The sequence below is a fragment of the Glossina fuscipes genome, unplaced genomic scaffold, assembly GCF_014805625.2.
Source record: "Glossina fuscipes isolate IAEA_lab_2018 unplaced genomic scaffold, Yale_Gfus_2 222, whole genome shotgun sequence".
NCBI lineage: Eukaryota > Metazoa > Arthropoda > Insecta > Diptera > Glossinidae > Glossina > Glossina fuscipes.
Window position 1 is genome coordinate 2,356,462 of NW_023998565.1, and position 15,623 is coordinate 2,372,084.

The 15,623-nt window shown below is 35.1% G+C and overlaps 1 protein-coding gene across 1 annotated transcript; it reads left to right on the forward strand.

Annotated features, from left to right (window-relative positions):
• The first annotated feature begins 9,544 nt into the window (after positions 1-9,544).
• Positions 9,545-11,018, forward strand: LOC119642404 (UPF0428 protein CG16865). Its single transcript, XM_038041563.1, has 4 exons — positions 9,545-9,727; positions 9,798-9,949; positions 9,998-10,246; positions 10,308-11,018. Exons 1-4 carry the CDS (start codon positions 9,607-9,609, stop codon positions 10,464-10,466), a joined length of 681 nt encoding a protein of 226 aa, XP_037897491.1. The 5' UTR covers positions 9,545-9,606; the 3' UTR covers positions 10,467-11,018.
• The last annotated feature ends 4,605 nt before the right edge of the window (positions 11,019-15,623 follow it).

The window sequence follows — 15,623 nt, forward strand, 5'->3', positions numbered from 1 at the left end:
GGATATTTTGTTCAAGAGAAATACACTTTGAAGTTCTTTTATTTACAATTATATTTCTGTAAATACAGGATTATTTACATTTTATTTTTGGCAATACTTTCGACTGCTTCACTCAAATATTCTTTTTCCATTACCCTGCTTTTCACAAATATTCTATTTGTCTACATTTTTGGCCATCATATTACTAGCACCTAACTTTATGACTTGATTTTCAATTCGTTAACCTACTTTTCTGGTAACCATTTTCATCGGCCTGCAGCTGCATGACGCGCCTGCGAATATGCACTTTGCTTTTACCTGTCTGCTTTTCCGCTAATTGCTTTCACCGATCTGCAGCTGCATGACACCTCGCGAATGTACATTTGGTTGTAGAAAATGACTAGATTTGGGATTTCCGTGACAATATCATGCTCGTGGCACCTCCGAAAGAATTTTTTCTGGCAATTGGTCCAAAATTCACGGGACATTAACATATGAACCAGATGCACTGGATTGGAGGAAAATCACCAAATCAGATTAACTTAATTGAATTTATGAAACTTACAATTCCGTATGTGTTCCAAATTTCACTTAAATGTTATTCCTACGATATTAGAATTCATTACACAAGAAAACCAATTGCAATAGATTTACGCGAAAAGGATGACATATAACAAGAGCAATAAACAAGATGTTGGAGAAGGATTAGAGCTCATTGTGTCAGTTTAGGAACGAGTAAATGTCATACGAATCAAAAGCACCGTTATTAGTTGTAAGACGTGCTTTGGGCAAATTCTTGACGAAGATCTTCATATTGGTAATTTTACCATTCCTCTCCATCTTGTTGAACAAACATTTCAGCTTCTGGTAAAGTGGTGTTAGAAGATCATTGATATAGACTGCAGAACGGGTCTCACAACCAACTATCTTCAAAAGAATCGTCGTACGTGTGGTAAGGTAGTTTTTCCATAACACATCCCTCACTACGCAATTTGGCCATTTATTTAGGTAAGTACATTAGTTGATGTCTCTGTTCGAAACATTTAAATTTTTTTTATGTGCACCGGTAGATTCCCAAGTTGAGCCGACAAGTTTGATATGATAATGTCAATATGCCTACAATATTCAAAAATTCGTACTTCCAAAGATTGGTCTTTTTTCTAAAAAAAAGGTGACGGTCACAGCGACAGTTACCTGCTTACATGATTATCTCCCTGGGCCCTAATTACGTATCTTTCATTACCCCTCACTCGCTATGAGGTTCAAACTATTGTACATTTGTCTGCTACAGATAAGTGGTACTGTGGGCGTGCTTTTCAATCGATTTGGTCCATTTTCAATACCAATCTGTATACAACAGCTTCCAATGTTTCTGATAGTTTTGCGACCAAGAGAATGTTTATAACAGGCATTACACAGGTAGACCCAATTAGTTCGTTTCAGAATTTAATGCTGATCATGAATATATAACTTTCTGGAAAAACGGAGCACTCGTCACCATAACCTTGATTAACTCATTCGGGGAACAAAAAAGCGCTCTTTCGGAGACATACTCACAATCCAAAATATTTCATCCCACTAACACTAATTCCTTCGATATAGAGGCTAGTTCCTGATTCGGAGTCTTTCGCAAAATTAACTGTCTTAGTTTTGCTACGGTTAAAATACAAATTAACATTGGCACATGCACCGAAATAAGGTTTGCTTTTACCGACAAATTGTTCACAGCATCTGAAAAACATAAATCAGAGCACACTATCGTCAGCGCATTGAAAGCGCTTGAAGGTCCTGCAACGTAGCTGTATAAAGATTGACGAGGACGGAGTTTAAGGACTGCCGTACTATCAAACTCTTCAACTCTATCTACGCCTATTATCAACGCAGTTACATAAAAAGCTTAAGATTCACAGACGCATTTGAAGGGAAAATAAAAAGTTTAAAAGAACTCCACCGAGCTTCATCAAATTATCGTGCATGTCATTGCTGACATTGAGCCAATTATCAATCTTTACAGATCCGCTATGAAAAAAGACAGACTTATTCGTAGATTTTTGTTTTCGAAAAGTATAAGAACGAGCTAGAGCTAAAGGAATAATATGTATTTTTTCATAAAAAAATCGAAATCATTTCGGTAGTCGGTAGTGATAATTACAGGACAACTTCTAAAAATATATGCAGGCATTATTGAATATTAGTAACAGGGATTATGGATTTTTTTCTCAGATACTAAGTTCGTTGCCATTTGTTATGCTCTCCTATATCAAATGCGCAATTTTTTTAATAATATATAATGATTATATGCTTTTATTATATCTTATTTGCTTTTATTAAAGAATCGCAAAGATACCAACAAATTTGTTAAGTTTTAATATACATTTATTATGCCTATTTATCGATTATCTACCCTATAAAAACAATAGCCACTTAAGCAAAGGAGAACAATTTTTCTTAAAGAATTGGAACATAAAAAACTGTTGAAGCCATAGTAAGATGGCACAAATTATTGTCAATAAACTGTTTTATAGATTAAAACCTCGCTATAATCGTTATCAGTATTAGATTTTTATTTTGTTTAATTAAAAACAAGTCAGTATTTCACCAACAGTTTATTAATTTATCAAAGAGAAGAAACAGCTGCTATGTTGTGACAGCCACACAAGAATATGAATAAAAATTTGTTTCTTTTTTTTGCCTTTCAATTTATACTTGAACGGTAGCCACAAAATTGACGTGTATCAACGGTTGGTTTGGTCACAAACAAAGCTCAACGTTCAATTGTAATAAAAAATAATGTTTTTTTTTTTTTATATCACGACCTGGTCTTACAGAGCCACAGCGACGAAGAGGAAGGCTACCTGCGGCTGCTCACAGAATACGCTATAGCGAGGTACATCGGTGAGCAGCTGCAGTATCAGGTGTGCGTCGCGGACCTAACACAGTCTAAACAATATGCCTGCAAGGAGGAGAACGGGCAACTAGTCACCAAGGAGCGTTTGGAGAACTGGATCCTCTTCTCGGAGTACCTGGAAACGGCGTTCCCTAAAGAGGGAGTACACCAAGCGTTTCACCGGGCGTAAAAAATATTCTACGCATGCATGTTGCAGCATATGCTAGACAGCGAGACCGGCAAACGAATGCAGTCAGATGTGGCGGCGAACGTTGACTTTTTCTCGCAGCAGCGACAGTACCCACCGCAGAAATTTATTTGGGTACGCGCTCTTCATGCTGCTGAAACGGATAAATTGGAGGGAGACCGAGTACGTAAACATATCGACGTACTAAGACGTCAGAATCCTACGCATGTCAGATAAAACATTATTTTGTATAACAAAAGAAAAAATAAAATCATATCAAATTAAATTTTTAACTAAAACAGACAGAAGATTTTAAAAAAATAACAATTTAATTGGAAGATAAATAACCAAACTCCAAATCTCGCAATGATAAGCGATTTATCTTAGAATTCTTTTTTTTTAATTATTTTTTTAGTTTACGCACCCGTGTGCTGTACGGCGCCAATGTTAACCCTGATGGGCATTGTTTAACCATCACATTTTAGTTTGTCTTTGAAAAATTGCGACTTATTTAGCAGATGACTATCTGTGCACAATAAACTTTCGATTGATGTAACTACTTATGATACTGTTTTTCCGCTTCTCTTCGGATATTTTGAACAAAAAAATATATTTCTTTTACCTAATTTATTTAAACTAAGTTTCTAGTGAAATTTTTTTCGCTTCAAGAAATGTTGTAAAAAAATGAAATTCTTTCGTCTTCTTATGCCGTTTTAGCAATATATCAATATTACTTGTAGCATTTACATCAAAACGACCGTAAATATCACGCAAATGTGGACGTTGTTGTCGTTCATTAACATATGTAACTTTAGCAGAGGTTTGTCAGAAGTGATTGTTCTCTCTAAGGAATACTTTTCATTTATGCTTAACATTGCTTAACAATGCTTAACAATAGTTAACAATGCTTAACAATTCTTAATTTTCCTTAATTTTGAGATGGTTGACATGGGTTAAGAATGGTTAAGAATGGTTAACTGCGACATGCTTGATGAAACAATATAAAAAGATAGAAGAATAACAGAACTTATAGCATAAGAAATAGCACAACATTTGAATAACATATGAGCATATAATAATAAAATAGTACAATAATTGTATAATATGTATATGTTACAAATTCCGGCCACCAACTTACGTAAAAACATATCGACTCTTGTGTGCGATGTTAGCCGAGGACAATACTTTTTATATAAACTTTAGCATAAATGTATGCATAAGCTTCTTCAGCAGCTGCACAAGTACCATAAAATAATTCAAAGACTTTCAGCGCCTTCAATGAACTAGTCCACAATAGCATGCTCTACACCGGTTGTATGGCTTTCAAATTTCAGAAATATATTACAATTATCAGCGGCGGCGGTATGGCCTCCCACCTTTGGAAAACATGTTGAGTTGTGAAAGTGTTGGGTACTTTGCACTGATTTTTAAAATACATTTATGTAAAAGTAAGAGAAGATTCGCCCAAAGTAGAGAAAATGCATGTAGAGGAAATTAAATGCCACAAAATTACCACAATAAACAGTTGAAACAAGTTTTTTCACATATGCCTTTTTGTCAGCCAAATAAATGACAAAACGTAAACCAGTTGAAAACTTTGTCAGAAAATATTAATTTCTTCACTTTACGGACATCTTTTTCCTTTAATTTCACAATTTTGAACTCTTTTTATTTGTCATTTTTTTTCTTTTTTCACTACCACGACACGTCAAAAATGAATTTGAATTATCTTATTTTAACCTCGTATATGTTCAGCACAGAGTTGTTTTTAATATGATAATAATTCTAGGATGTTAAAACTCATTAGTAAGAAATTATTCTTTGAATCAAAACAAAATCAAGAAGTCTGTGTCTGAAAATTACCAAAAATCGCAAAGCATCTGTCAGATTCCGTGATTAAATATATTTTCTTCATTGTATACAAAAACCGAATGAAACGAAAATTTGAAATACTAGCAAATATCAATTTATTTATTTATTTTAGTTAAAATCGTAAATCGCTCTCATTTTCTCAAGAAGATTCTCTTGGGTGACACCCTATGGTTAGTAAGTATTAACTGAAATACACGTCTTCGCAAATAATTCGTTGCTTACGTTTATGTAGTTTGGACTAAAGATAAAAAGGCAGCAAAATTTATTTATTAAGGGGCTTTCTCTAAAGATATCTTTTATAACGAAGTAACGAACCAAAACCTAGAAAGTTTACGTTAGAGAAACACAGGTACTTTCAGTTTATGCTTTCTCGTAGACATGTCCTTCGTCCAATCGCGTCTATTTTCAATATCAATCTGCGTGTAAGAACCTCGAATGTTTCTGCCAAATTTAATTTTTGAGGTCAGGAGAACGTAGACAACACACACACGGACACGGTTAAGTCGACGCAAGCTTTGACACTGATCAAAAAATAAATACTTTTTGGGATCTGCAAAAGTTCCGTTAGATGTTGCTAACATTATGAGAAAGTGAGAATACTCCCATCTTTCAGTGGTTGGTATATAAAAATACTATACAAAAATACCAATTAAGTATGTCATTCTTCCTGTAAAAAATATTTGTATCAATGTTGCACACATTTTTAAAGAATTTTGTGAATTTCAGCTAATGTTTAATCATTTTAGATTGATTTCGTAATACATTTTGATAAAGATAAGAAAGCCATAAAAGCCCCAACGGAAACGACAATGTCACACCGGATAACAAAGTATGTTGGTTGCCCTAATATCACTCAATTTTTAGTCGACTTCATTCCAACTTTTTAGGGTAGCTATTCTTTTGTTGAAACTTGATTTTTTTTGTGAGAAAGACTTAAAAACGTTCCGTGGACCGGACTCCCTTAAGGTAAAACACTTGGAAATGATCGAATACGAAGTACTGCGTATTGCTGAACACGAATGGAATTCAAAATATATGAATGCCAATCAAACGAAACGAAATTACCTCAAATGTCTGTTACAAATAAGTAACTGATTTAAGACTGATGCGCAACAATTGTTTTAACTAGTGGTTGTGGGCTTTTTTTATTCCCCCGATATAAAAAAAGGTTTTATTGAACAGTAACCCTTCTTTAGAAGAAAAAATTAATTGCGGAATTTTGTTCTACTTTTCATGGGAAATAGGAGGCATAATTTGTCATGTAGCACATTTGTCATGTCGGATGTTTGGCAAATAAAGTTGCTTCCCTTTAACGTTCTGAGGTGTGTTTTATGTGTAACTGGAAGCAAAAACGAAAATTAAAAAGAAAAGAAGGAAAAGAAGAAAGAGAAAAATAAACTGAAATAAAAAATATTAATTGATACAAATAGTTAGTGAATTCATTTTCGAGTGAAAAACTATTCTTTTGTTTGCACTTTTGTAAATTGCTTTTTAAAATATTAACTAGTTTATCGTCCGGATTTTTCGTAAGCGTTTCGCGGGATAACAGCTAAAACAACATCAGCCTACCTCCCTAAGGAGCCAAGGTCTGGCCTGATTATTAAAGGTAGAGATGATTTCGAAGATTTTTATGTGAATGCCACTGAGAATAATAAGAGACCGGAGACGGTCAGTAACTAGGCAGTTAATAAGCTCTCTGAATTGGGTTTCAACGCAATTTCAAATCATGAAATTAGTTTGTTTGATCGTATTATGCAATGCAATTTCGTCTTTTTTGGAAAAATTTGTGAAAATGCCGAAAGCATGCGTACGAACATCAATTCGGATCTTTTCTTTTATGATTATCTTAAAGGTTTCAACATTAACCGCTTAAAAGAACTAAAGGTGGTTAGGAAGGGTAGAGCCAAATAGCCGTTCAGCGATGTCCAATATTCCCATTAAGTCTACTGTTAGACTTCGAAGAAGAAATCCTAACAACGTGGTCGATTTTATTCCTACAAGAAGTATTAAAGTTAGGATTAAAGGGAAAGTCCTCCCCAAAACGATCAAGTTCAGTTTTTGCAACATTTCCGTGCATCTTAAAGCAATATGTCGAAATTCTGTAAAGCCAAAGAGAGCAGGTATCTGAATTGTGATAAGTCTTCTAAATGTACCGAAAACTACGAAAGATGAGATGTCTGTCCTGTGATGAACACAACACTAAACACTAACACTCAGCGGGAATTAACTATCAAGAAAATTAAGGCCATTAAAAATCTTTCCTACGAAGAAGTGAAAGAGAGGTTTTCCTCAATATCTGGATGCTAATTCCTAAAAGAAGAATTCGTTCGCCCATATTGATAACGAAAATGCTAATAAGATTCTGACAAAGAAAAATTTGAATGCGCCCATTAAAAGGATATCTGTTATTTCCAAACCTTTTCTCAGTTCACCCCTCAAGCAGTCAAAGGCCTTAATTTCAGACGTATTCCATACAATTCAGCTGTTATTATCATCAAAACCATGAATCTTAAGCAGAGTCTTTTCGTAGTATCGTAATACTTTCCACGCAGTGTTGATGTAGAAACTTTTCGTGATGTAATTCAGAGATTATGCGGCTTTCTTGATGGTGAACAATATGTGATTTTAGCTAGAGATTTCAAAGCTATAAATTGATTGTATTGCGATCAGCTCTCGACCAACAAATGCAAGATCTTTGTAAATGCCAGCAGCTTTAAAGCTTTAAATAATGACTATCCTACCTCCCACTGTAATTATAGTGGTAGCATGGCGAGCAGAGTGTTGGATCTAACTATGTCTAGTTCAACTATTTTATCACTCAACTAGAATAAGACTTATGTCCCCATTGGCAAAACTTAACAATATCCCATTTCATTTCAAAGTTGCAGCAATTCTGTACAAAAAATTGAAAATTTCACGCAAATTTCTAATGTCTAATGTCTGTCTAAAGTTGAACTACCTTTTAATTTAGCATCGATTCAACGTATTTTTCAATCTGGGACCAAGTTTTACAGTCCAGAAATAGAGCTGCAAGTTGTGATGGAGTTAAATGGAATATGGTCAGAGCGCTGTCTGGGGGAAGTTTAACCGTGCTGTTGCATGCAACGCTGATCTATTAACTTTATATCCTTAGATTTTCGATGTATCAAAGTGTTAAATGATTTAAGCAACTTTTAGACCCATTTCGCTAATATATGTATTCATAAAGATTATCAACCTCATGGACAAGGGGACACTAGCGGATTTCTTGAAAACTGGAAATATCATTCCACCTCGTTCTTATGCGTATCAATAACGCAAATCTACGAATATGTGCGTTAATGAACTATCGTTTATTGTTATACTTTCCCTGAATATCAGCAAAGCCTATGATTGGGTCAAGTTGATGAAGTTTAGTAGAGTTCTTTCAAACTTTTCAATTTCTCTTCAAATATGTCTGGTAATATTAAACAAACGTGTGTTGATAATGCTTCGGTTCACGATATAATATATACAACTACTCGGTAGTGGGGCACCTATATGAAACATTACATAAACTCAAAATCTCAGAAGCGCTCTACTGTACTTTTATTGAATTGCTCAAAAATGTCGTTTTTCCCGATAGAAAGTCAGCTCTGATTTTAATAAACAAAAGGGATGTAGATAATCAATATGTATTTGAAGTACATAAGATGGTATACGCTTTACACATCTCAACGAATTTTCGGTTGTTGATTTGCTGGAGAAGAAAATAATATACGAATCACAAATTACGGACTGTTACCTTGTATGGAAACCTGGTCACTGCGCCTCTTTTTTAAATGAAAAAGGTGATTTTCATGCAAAAGGGGCTCAAATTGATCGTACAATTCAAATCAAATATACAATGAAGCAATGCAGGCAATTCGTGACCACATATTTCAACAACTAAATAATGAATTTAAATGCAATCACCTTTTCTATAAAATAAATCCTACATTCGTTCCTTCAATTCCTGGGATATCAAAACTCTTTATAGATTCATGAGTGGTTACAATACGATACGTACTATGCCATTTGACATTTGTTAAGTTTATAATATTAGCGAGTCTGCTGAACATCTAATTTTCGGGTGACGTAGACTTGATGGGATTAGAAGCTCTTTTGACTTACGCAATCTTGGGAAACGAACTCGCTTTATTAGAAACCCGAATTTACCTTTTTAATACAAGTTAATATATTTTACTTTCAATAAAAATTTATTGGCCTAACATTCTATTTTCAGCCCGAGTTTGTAAAACTATTTTTAAGCCACTTTCAACAACTCAAAAATCTACAGTTACACTTTACATATCGGCCGTAGCACAGCATGGTTGCTGTTTTTTTCCTAGTGTTTTATTTACAATTTTTGCAAATAAATACTATTGTCTATTATCTAGACTTATAAACCACAAATTTTACTGGCTTAGTCCATCTTACCTCAAAAAACAAAAAAAAAATTACAACGAGCAATAGAACGTATTTTTTTAAGATCGTTTTCGTTTAGTTTGTTCACTTCATCCGTGTTCTTAAAGCTATGAATTGTTTGACGTAAAACGTATGTTTATTTGTTTTGTTTTCGCAGCTTTCCGGCAACAATAAATTAAAAGAAGGATATTGAACACATATTTTAGTCTTTATTTGCTTATTAATACTTTACCGATTAAGCACTTCACTGTAAAAAATGCCTAAAGTGGTTTCACGCAGTATAATCTGCTCAGATTCTAAGGATCAAGAAGAGTACAACGAAGAAACACCATTAAATATATACTATTGTTTGTGTGGCAAATTAGCCCTAATTCTCGGTAATTTAATTGCTTTATTATTTATTTGGAACTTTTTTCAAATTTTCATTGTGTTCTTCATTATATGAAGATTGCAATATCGAAAAACTACCTCTAAGACGCACTGACGGAGCGAGAGTAATAGACGGTAAAATTCATGCTCACAAATTAACGTACCAGGAAGGTGAAACAGTGTACATACGCCGTAAAGCGAAGGGGATTGAGAAGCAACTTCGTTATAATGTAAGTAATAAATGAATTTAAGAATTGTGTTGACTTTTCATATTTTAGTGTAAATCCTGCAGTCTGCCAATTTATTATCGCCATGATGCTAAATCGGATGTAACATTTATACTACATCATAGTTTGGTAAAAACGAAAAACGATTTGCACCTATCTTTGGAACCTTGCTGTACAAAACTTTCGATACCGGGTAGCGAATCTGAGAAGGTAATGGTTACTCGGCATACTAAAAATATGGGTAAATTCAGTTCGGTGACCGTTTCTACAATTGATGAGGAAGAGGATGAAATTGAAGCGGTAAGGAAGCGTCAAAATTGAAACGCTTTTGTAATTAACTTCTTTCTGTATATTAATATAGCGTGAAATAGCCGATAGCTACGCTAATAATGCTAAAATTATTGAAAAACAATTGCAAAGAAAAAGTGGTGTCAAATTATGCGAATTAGGTGGCCGCAGTAAATGTGAAGACGGCGGGCCGGCTAACAAAAAGACTAGAGGTACTTTGTTGGATGTATAATTTAGCAGCAAGGACAGTTCTTTTAATTAAAATATGTTTGAATGCGAGATGTGTTTTTATTTAATTCAGGGCAATAATAACATTACGATTGACATATATCGAGAAACAATTATTCCTTATTAAGTTCTCTTACAAGATTTCAGCATTGTTGTTGTAATATGTTTAAAGGATTAATATTAAATTTTGTGTATTATTCGTGCTGCAAGTAGTGAACAAGAAAAGTATTGGATATTCTACCTCCGCAGAATATTTAGGGCGGACTAAGCTTGCTTTTCATCATGAGAGAAATGAAGTTTACGGAGTGTTAGAAGAAAAAGTGTAACCAATATAGGTAATTTTTAAAACACCCACTGTGTTAAACGTAACAACAAAACTTAGAATTCATATCATCATTCTAACCATATAAGCTAGAATAGAGGAAGTTATCACCCGTTTCCCTAAATTTCAAGGCAGTTAACATAAGTAATTTTAAGTTATCCCTTATCTACCTTCATAACTAACATCCCCATATGAATTTCTGCAACAGCAAACTTTCCATGTTGTCAACAACGTCATAGCGCGTAGCCTCCCGTTAGGCGGTTAATCATGTAAGCAGCCGATTATTTTCTTTAGGAGATAATTGACTATCGCCGTGGGGCTAATCAATTGTCATCGTCGTCAGCTTTCCAATACTTTCCTTCAAATTTTTCAATATAAGGCATTAGTCACTGACAGAGTAGTGAAAAATGAGAACCCAATTGATATATAACTGCCTTGTAAAAATGAAGCATGCAAAATTATATGGAATTTGACACTTGAAAGAAGTAATAAAGTTAAATGCAGTGTTTAAATTTGTAGGTCTTTTATTGCAAGAAAAGTAAATTATTATGTATTGTTTTTTTACACAATTGCCGGCAAATTAGATTCTCTTGGCGTTTGTCACCTACTTTATTGTTGCCTACTTACATATTGTTCCCTAGGTATGGTGAGTAAATTTAGAATTGACTACTGTAAGATACGCGGTCTGCAGGTAAATTTTTTCATGGTATATGCACATAAACAAAGTTTGGGCCGATATTTTCGCTCTGTATCTATCTAACTAGATGTGGTTCTCGAAATAAGTCCTTTTTGGCTTTATGTATGCACAATAGGTATGAGAAACGCTCTTTCGAAATTCTCAAAAAAGTCGTAAGCACACTTACGCGCACTTTGCGTTAGTATTGGATGTTTATCGCTGCATTTATAAAAAAAACAGGTGTAAATTGAAGACGAAATAAATTTCAAAGAAAACTGTTTATTTACAAAGAACGCTGAGTGGCCGAGTAGGCAAGAGTCTCGACTAGCAACTCAATGGTCGTGGGTTCAAATCTCAAGTGCGGTAGAGCTTTTAATAAAGCCGCGAAGCCTTAGATGCTAGTGCTTTGAGACTTTAGCCTTTGAATTTATTTTCTGGCTAAATTAATAACAATAATAATAATAATACAAAGAACCATAGCCGATAGCCTTAGATGCTAGTGCTTTTAAGAGTTTAGTCTTAGAATTTATTTCTGTGGCGAAATTAATAATAATAATAATAATAATAATACAAAGAACCAAACCTGAAAAATTTTAAATATGTGAAAGATAAGCAAATTAATTCTTCTCTTTTACTTTTTCCTACAATTGTGTAATTAACTCGCCAAAGCTTATAATCAATTGTGTACCATCAATCCTTGTGTATACAAAGGTTGGTATTAAACTCATTTTTCAAATATATAAATGAAGCTTTTGAATTTTCAAGGTCGCTGGCGTACTTTAATGTAGGAGTGGAAAGGCAAGTACGATCCAAGAAAGATGGGAATGTTTGTAAATAATTATGTAGCCCTACACAACATTTGCATGCACTATGGAGAGCAAAATCCGGAAGTTGGGGGTTTAACTTCTGCTTCTTCCGCATCGTATTTGGACGTTTCGCTGAAGGTCTCCCAGTTAGGGTGAATGAGTTAGGAAATAGAAACCAACCATCTTCCGGACTTTCAAATTGAATTGTAATGAAATAAATAATATAAGGAACAATTACGTTTTTATTAAAATTAAAAGTTTTCCGGAAGCTGGTTATTTATTTATTTATTTACTTTATTTACTAATACGTGAAACTCAAATAAAACAAATTGGCGATCGAGTTCAATTGACTCTTAAATTAAATCTTAAATTGATTAATATTAAAACTTAGTATAAGTATAATCAAAAAAATAAGAAGGGGGGGGGGGGGGGGCCCCCGTCATGTATACAACTAGCACAGAGCCACACCTACAACCAGTACAGGACCAAATTGCAAATGAACCCCTAAGCCATCGCAAACATGCATAAGCTTGGCAACCAATAATAGTTAACAACAATTAATTATCGACTTATCGTGACTTTTTAAGGTTAAGAACTAGTTTAAGTACGACATAGGTAAATTACGCGCATTAAGCAATGTTGCTTTAATGGACTTTAAAAAATCCGTTAATGTGAATAAATGACAGGCGTCATTTAGGTTTCTGCAAACAACTCTGAGCAGATTAAACAGCTCATAATTATATTTACATTGACAAGATAAAGTGTGTAGAGAAGTGGTTAGGGACATTAAAGCTTATCTCACCAAGTAATGCAGACGAGTCAATAGTACCATGTATCACTTTGATTGCAAAGGGAAAGCCAAGAATAAATCTACGTTCCTCAAGAGACGGTAAGGACAACAGAAGCAACCTATCTTCATAGGGAGGAAGAGAAACAATCGGATCCCAACCCAAATTTCTTTGAGGTCGTTAATTGTTAAGCGGGTTAGAGCGTCCGCTATGTGATTGCATTTCCCCTTGAGGTACTCTACCGTAAAGTCGTATTCTTCCAAGTCTAGCCTTAAACGCGTAAGTTTTGAACTTGGATTCCGCATAGAGGTTGGATATACTAATGGTCTGTGATAAGATTTTACCAAGAAATGTCGTCCGTATATATAGGGTCTGAAATGCTTGATTGCCCAATGTATTGCGGTTAGCTTTCATTCGGTAGTGGATTTGTTGGTTTCCCCTTTTGTGAATGTTCTTGAGGCGTAGGAAACTAGGAGTTGTACTCCGTTGTAGTGCTGTGTGAGTACCGCGTCGCAGGCATACTTGCTAGCATCTCTTGTTATGCAGAATGGTTTTTTGAAGTCTGGATATTGCAGTTAGGTTGGTTTTACTAATTCACTCTTTAGGTGCTCAAATGCCTGATTAAATGTTGATGTCAATTCGAATGCGACTTTCTTTCTGCAAAGTTTAGTTAAGTGGCGTCAGTATTCCGAAAAATTTTTTATAAACGTCTACAATGGTTGCAAATTGCAACAAAACGTCTTACACTGTCTGCTTCTTTTGGGATCGGTTAATTCTTGGAGATGATGTCACCGGGAAGTATTCTCTTCTCAGTGCATTTATGTCCTAAAAAGGTTACTTCGTGCACGGAAAAAGAATATTTCTCTGGGGTTAGCTTTAAATTGCGTTGCCTACATAGCTGGAACTCTCTTAAATTTTTGAGCACATGTTGCTCTGAACGTCCTATTACTACTAAATCATCCATGCAGAGAAACGCTTGCGATGGTTTTAGGCCGGAGAAAGCAAGAGTCATCAAGCGCTGGAATGAGTTTGGTGCTATTTTTAGGCCGCATGGGAGTCGCGTGTAGCGGTATGAGCCATTGCTCGTTGCGAAGGAGGTTATTTTCGTGATTTCTCTTCGAGTTCGATTTGATGAAATCCATACATTAAATCGAGGCATGAAAAGTATTTAGCTCTTCCTAGCTGGTTAAGAATGTCTTCAATTCTTGGAAAAGGGAACTTATCTGCTAACAATTTCTTGTTTACTTGGCGACAATCCATTACTAAAAGCAATGTTTTTTCGTTTGAGTTTGGTGGAGATTTTTTTGGTACTAATAGAGGTGGGCTATAATATTCGGATATGGACGGTTCAGCTATTCGGTCTTTGATCAATTTAAGGACCTGTTTATCTATTTCTGATCTTTGTAATTCGCGAATTCGATAGTTTTTAATATGTATAGGTGTTTTATCATTGAAGTTTTTATTTATAGAAATTGCTCGCAGTTATTGGTTCGGTTTCAATACCGAAAATATCACAGAATTCTGTACATATTTCTGATAGCGGTTGTTTGAATATTGTGGGAAATTATAATTTGTTAATATTATAATCATTTATGTGAAAAAATCATTTTGGTTTGTGTAAGCAACAATTGAGCTCTTTGTAAAAAGTGTCTTTTTTTTTTTTTTTTTTGCTTGTTAATCTTTTGTTTACAGTTTTTTAGCTTTCGCTCGTTATTTACAGTGGGCAAGGTAGTGAAATATTTTCTTTAATTCGCTGCCGGGGAATTTTTTAGTTTTTCTTTTTCCCTTCATAAGCTACTTTTGTTGTTCCAATTGACATGGATTGCTTATTTACTCCATGTCGTGCGAAAACCGGCCCGCATCTGAACGATTCATTTCTTGTTGGTTGTGTGATCGCTTTGGACATTCAAAGTGTGCTGGTATTACCGGCCGTGCTTCTAAAGGTTTACGATGGTCATGTCCTGACTGTAGAAAGCGGGACATTGATTTCTACAAGCTCTTCACGGAGACGAGAAATTGTTTCTCAGATTTGAGCAAAAATCTCGGCTCTTTGTGGGAGAAGTTTGAATTAATCAAGACTAGGTTTGATGAATTTCGGTATATTGCGCAGTCATCTTCCTCTCCAGCTAACAAAGTCTCAACGCGTAGTGTAGCGTGTGGTACGTCACCTCCTAAGTCCGTTTCGTTGGTGCCAGTTAGCGAACCCCCAAAGGCTACAAATAATGTTAGCGTTTCTGCTACGGCTGAGTCGGTTGGTAACATAAATGTTACAAATAGGCCGAGAAGTCCTTCTGGCTTGAGCTATGCTGAAGTGGCAAGGGTATCTCCTCCCATAGATGTCACTCAATCTTCTCAGGCGTCATCGCCCAAAACTAATAAGGGTAATAGTAAATCGTCCTCTCCTCCTCGCTGTTCGAGCGTAAATGCTGGTCGCCAAACTGAGCAGGTCGCACAAGCTGCTCGTGCAAGTGTGGTTAACCCTTCTATATTTTCTCCAACTTATAACTCCCCGTCCGTGAACCCTGCTGCTCCCAGTACTGATGGCATATGCTTGAAGGCAGTTCCTCCC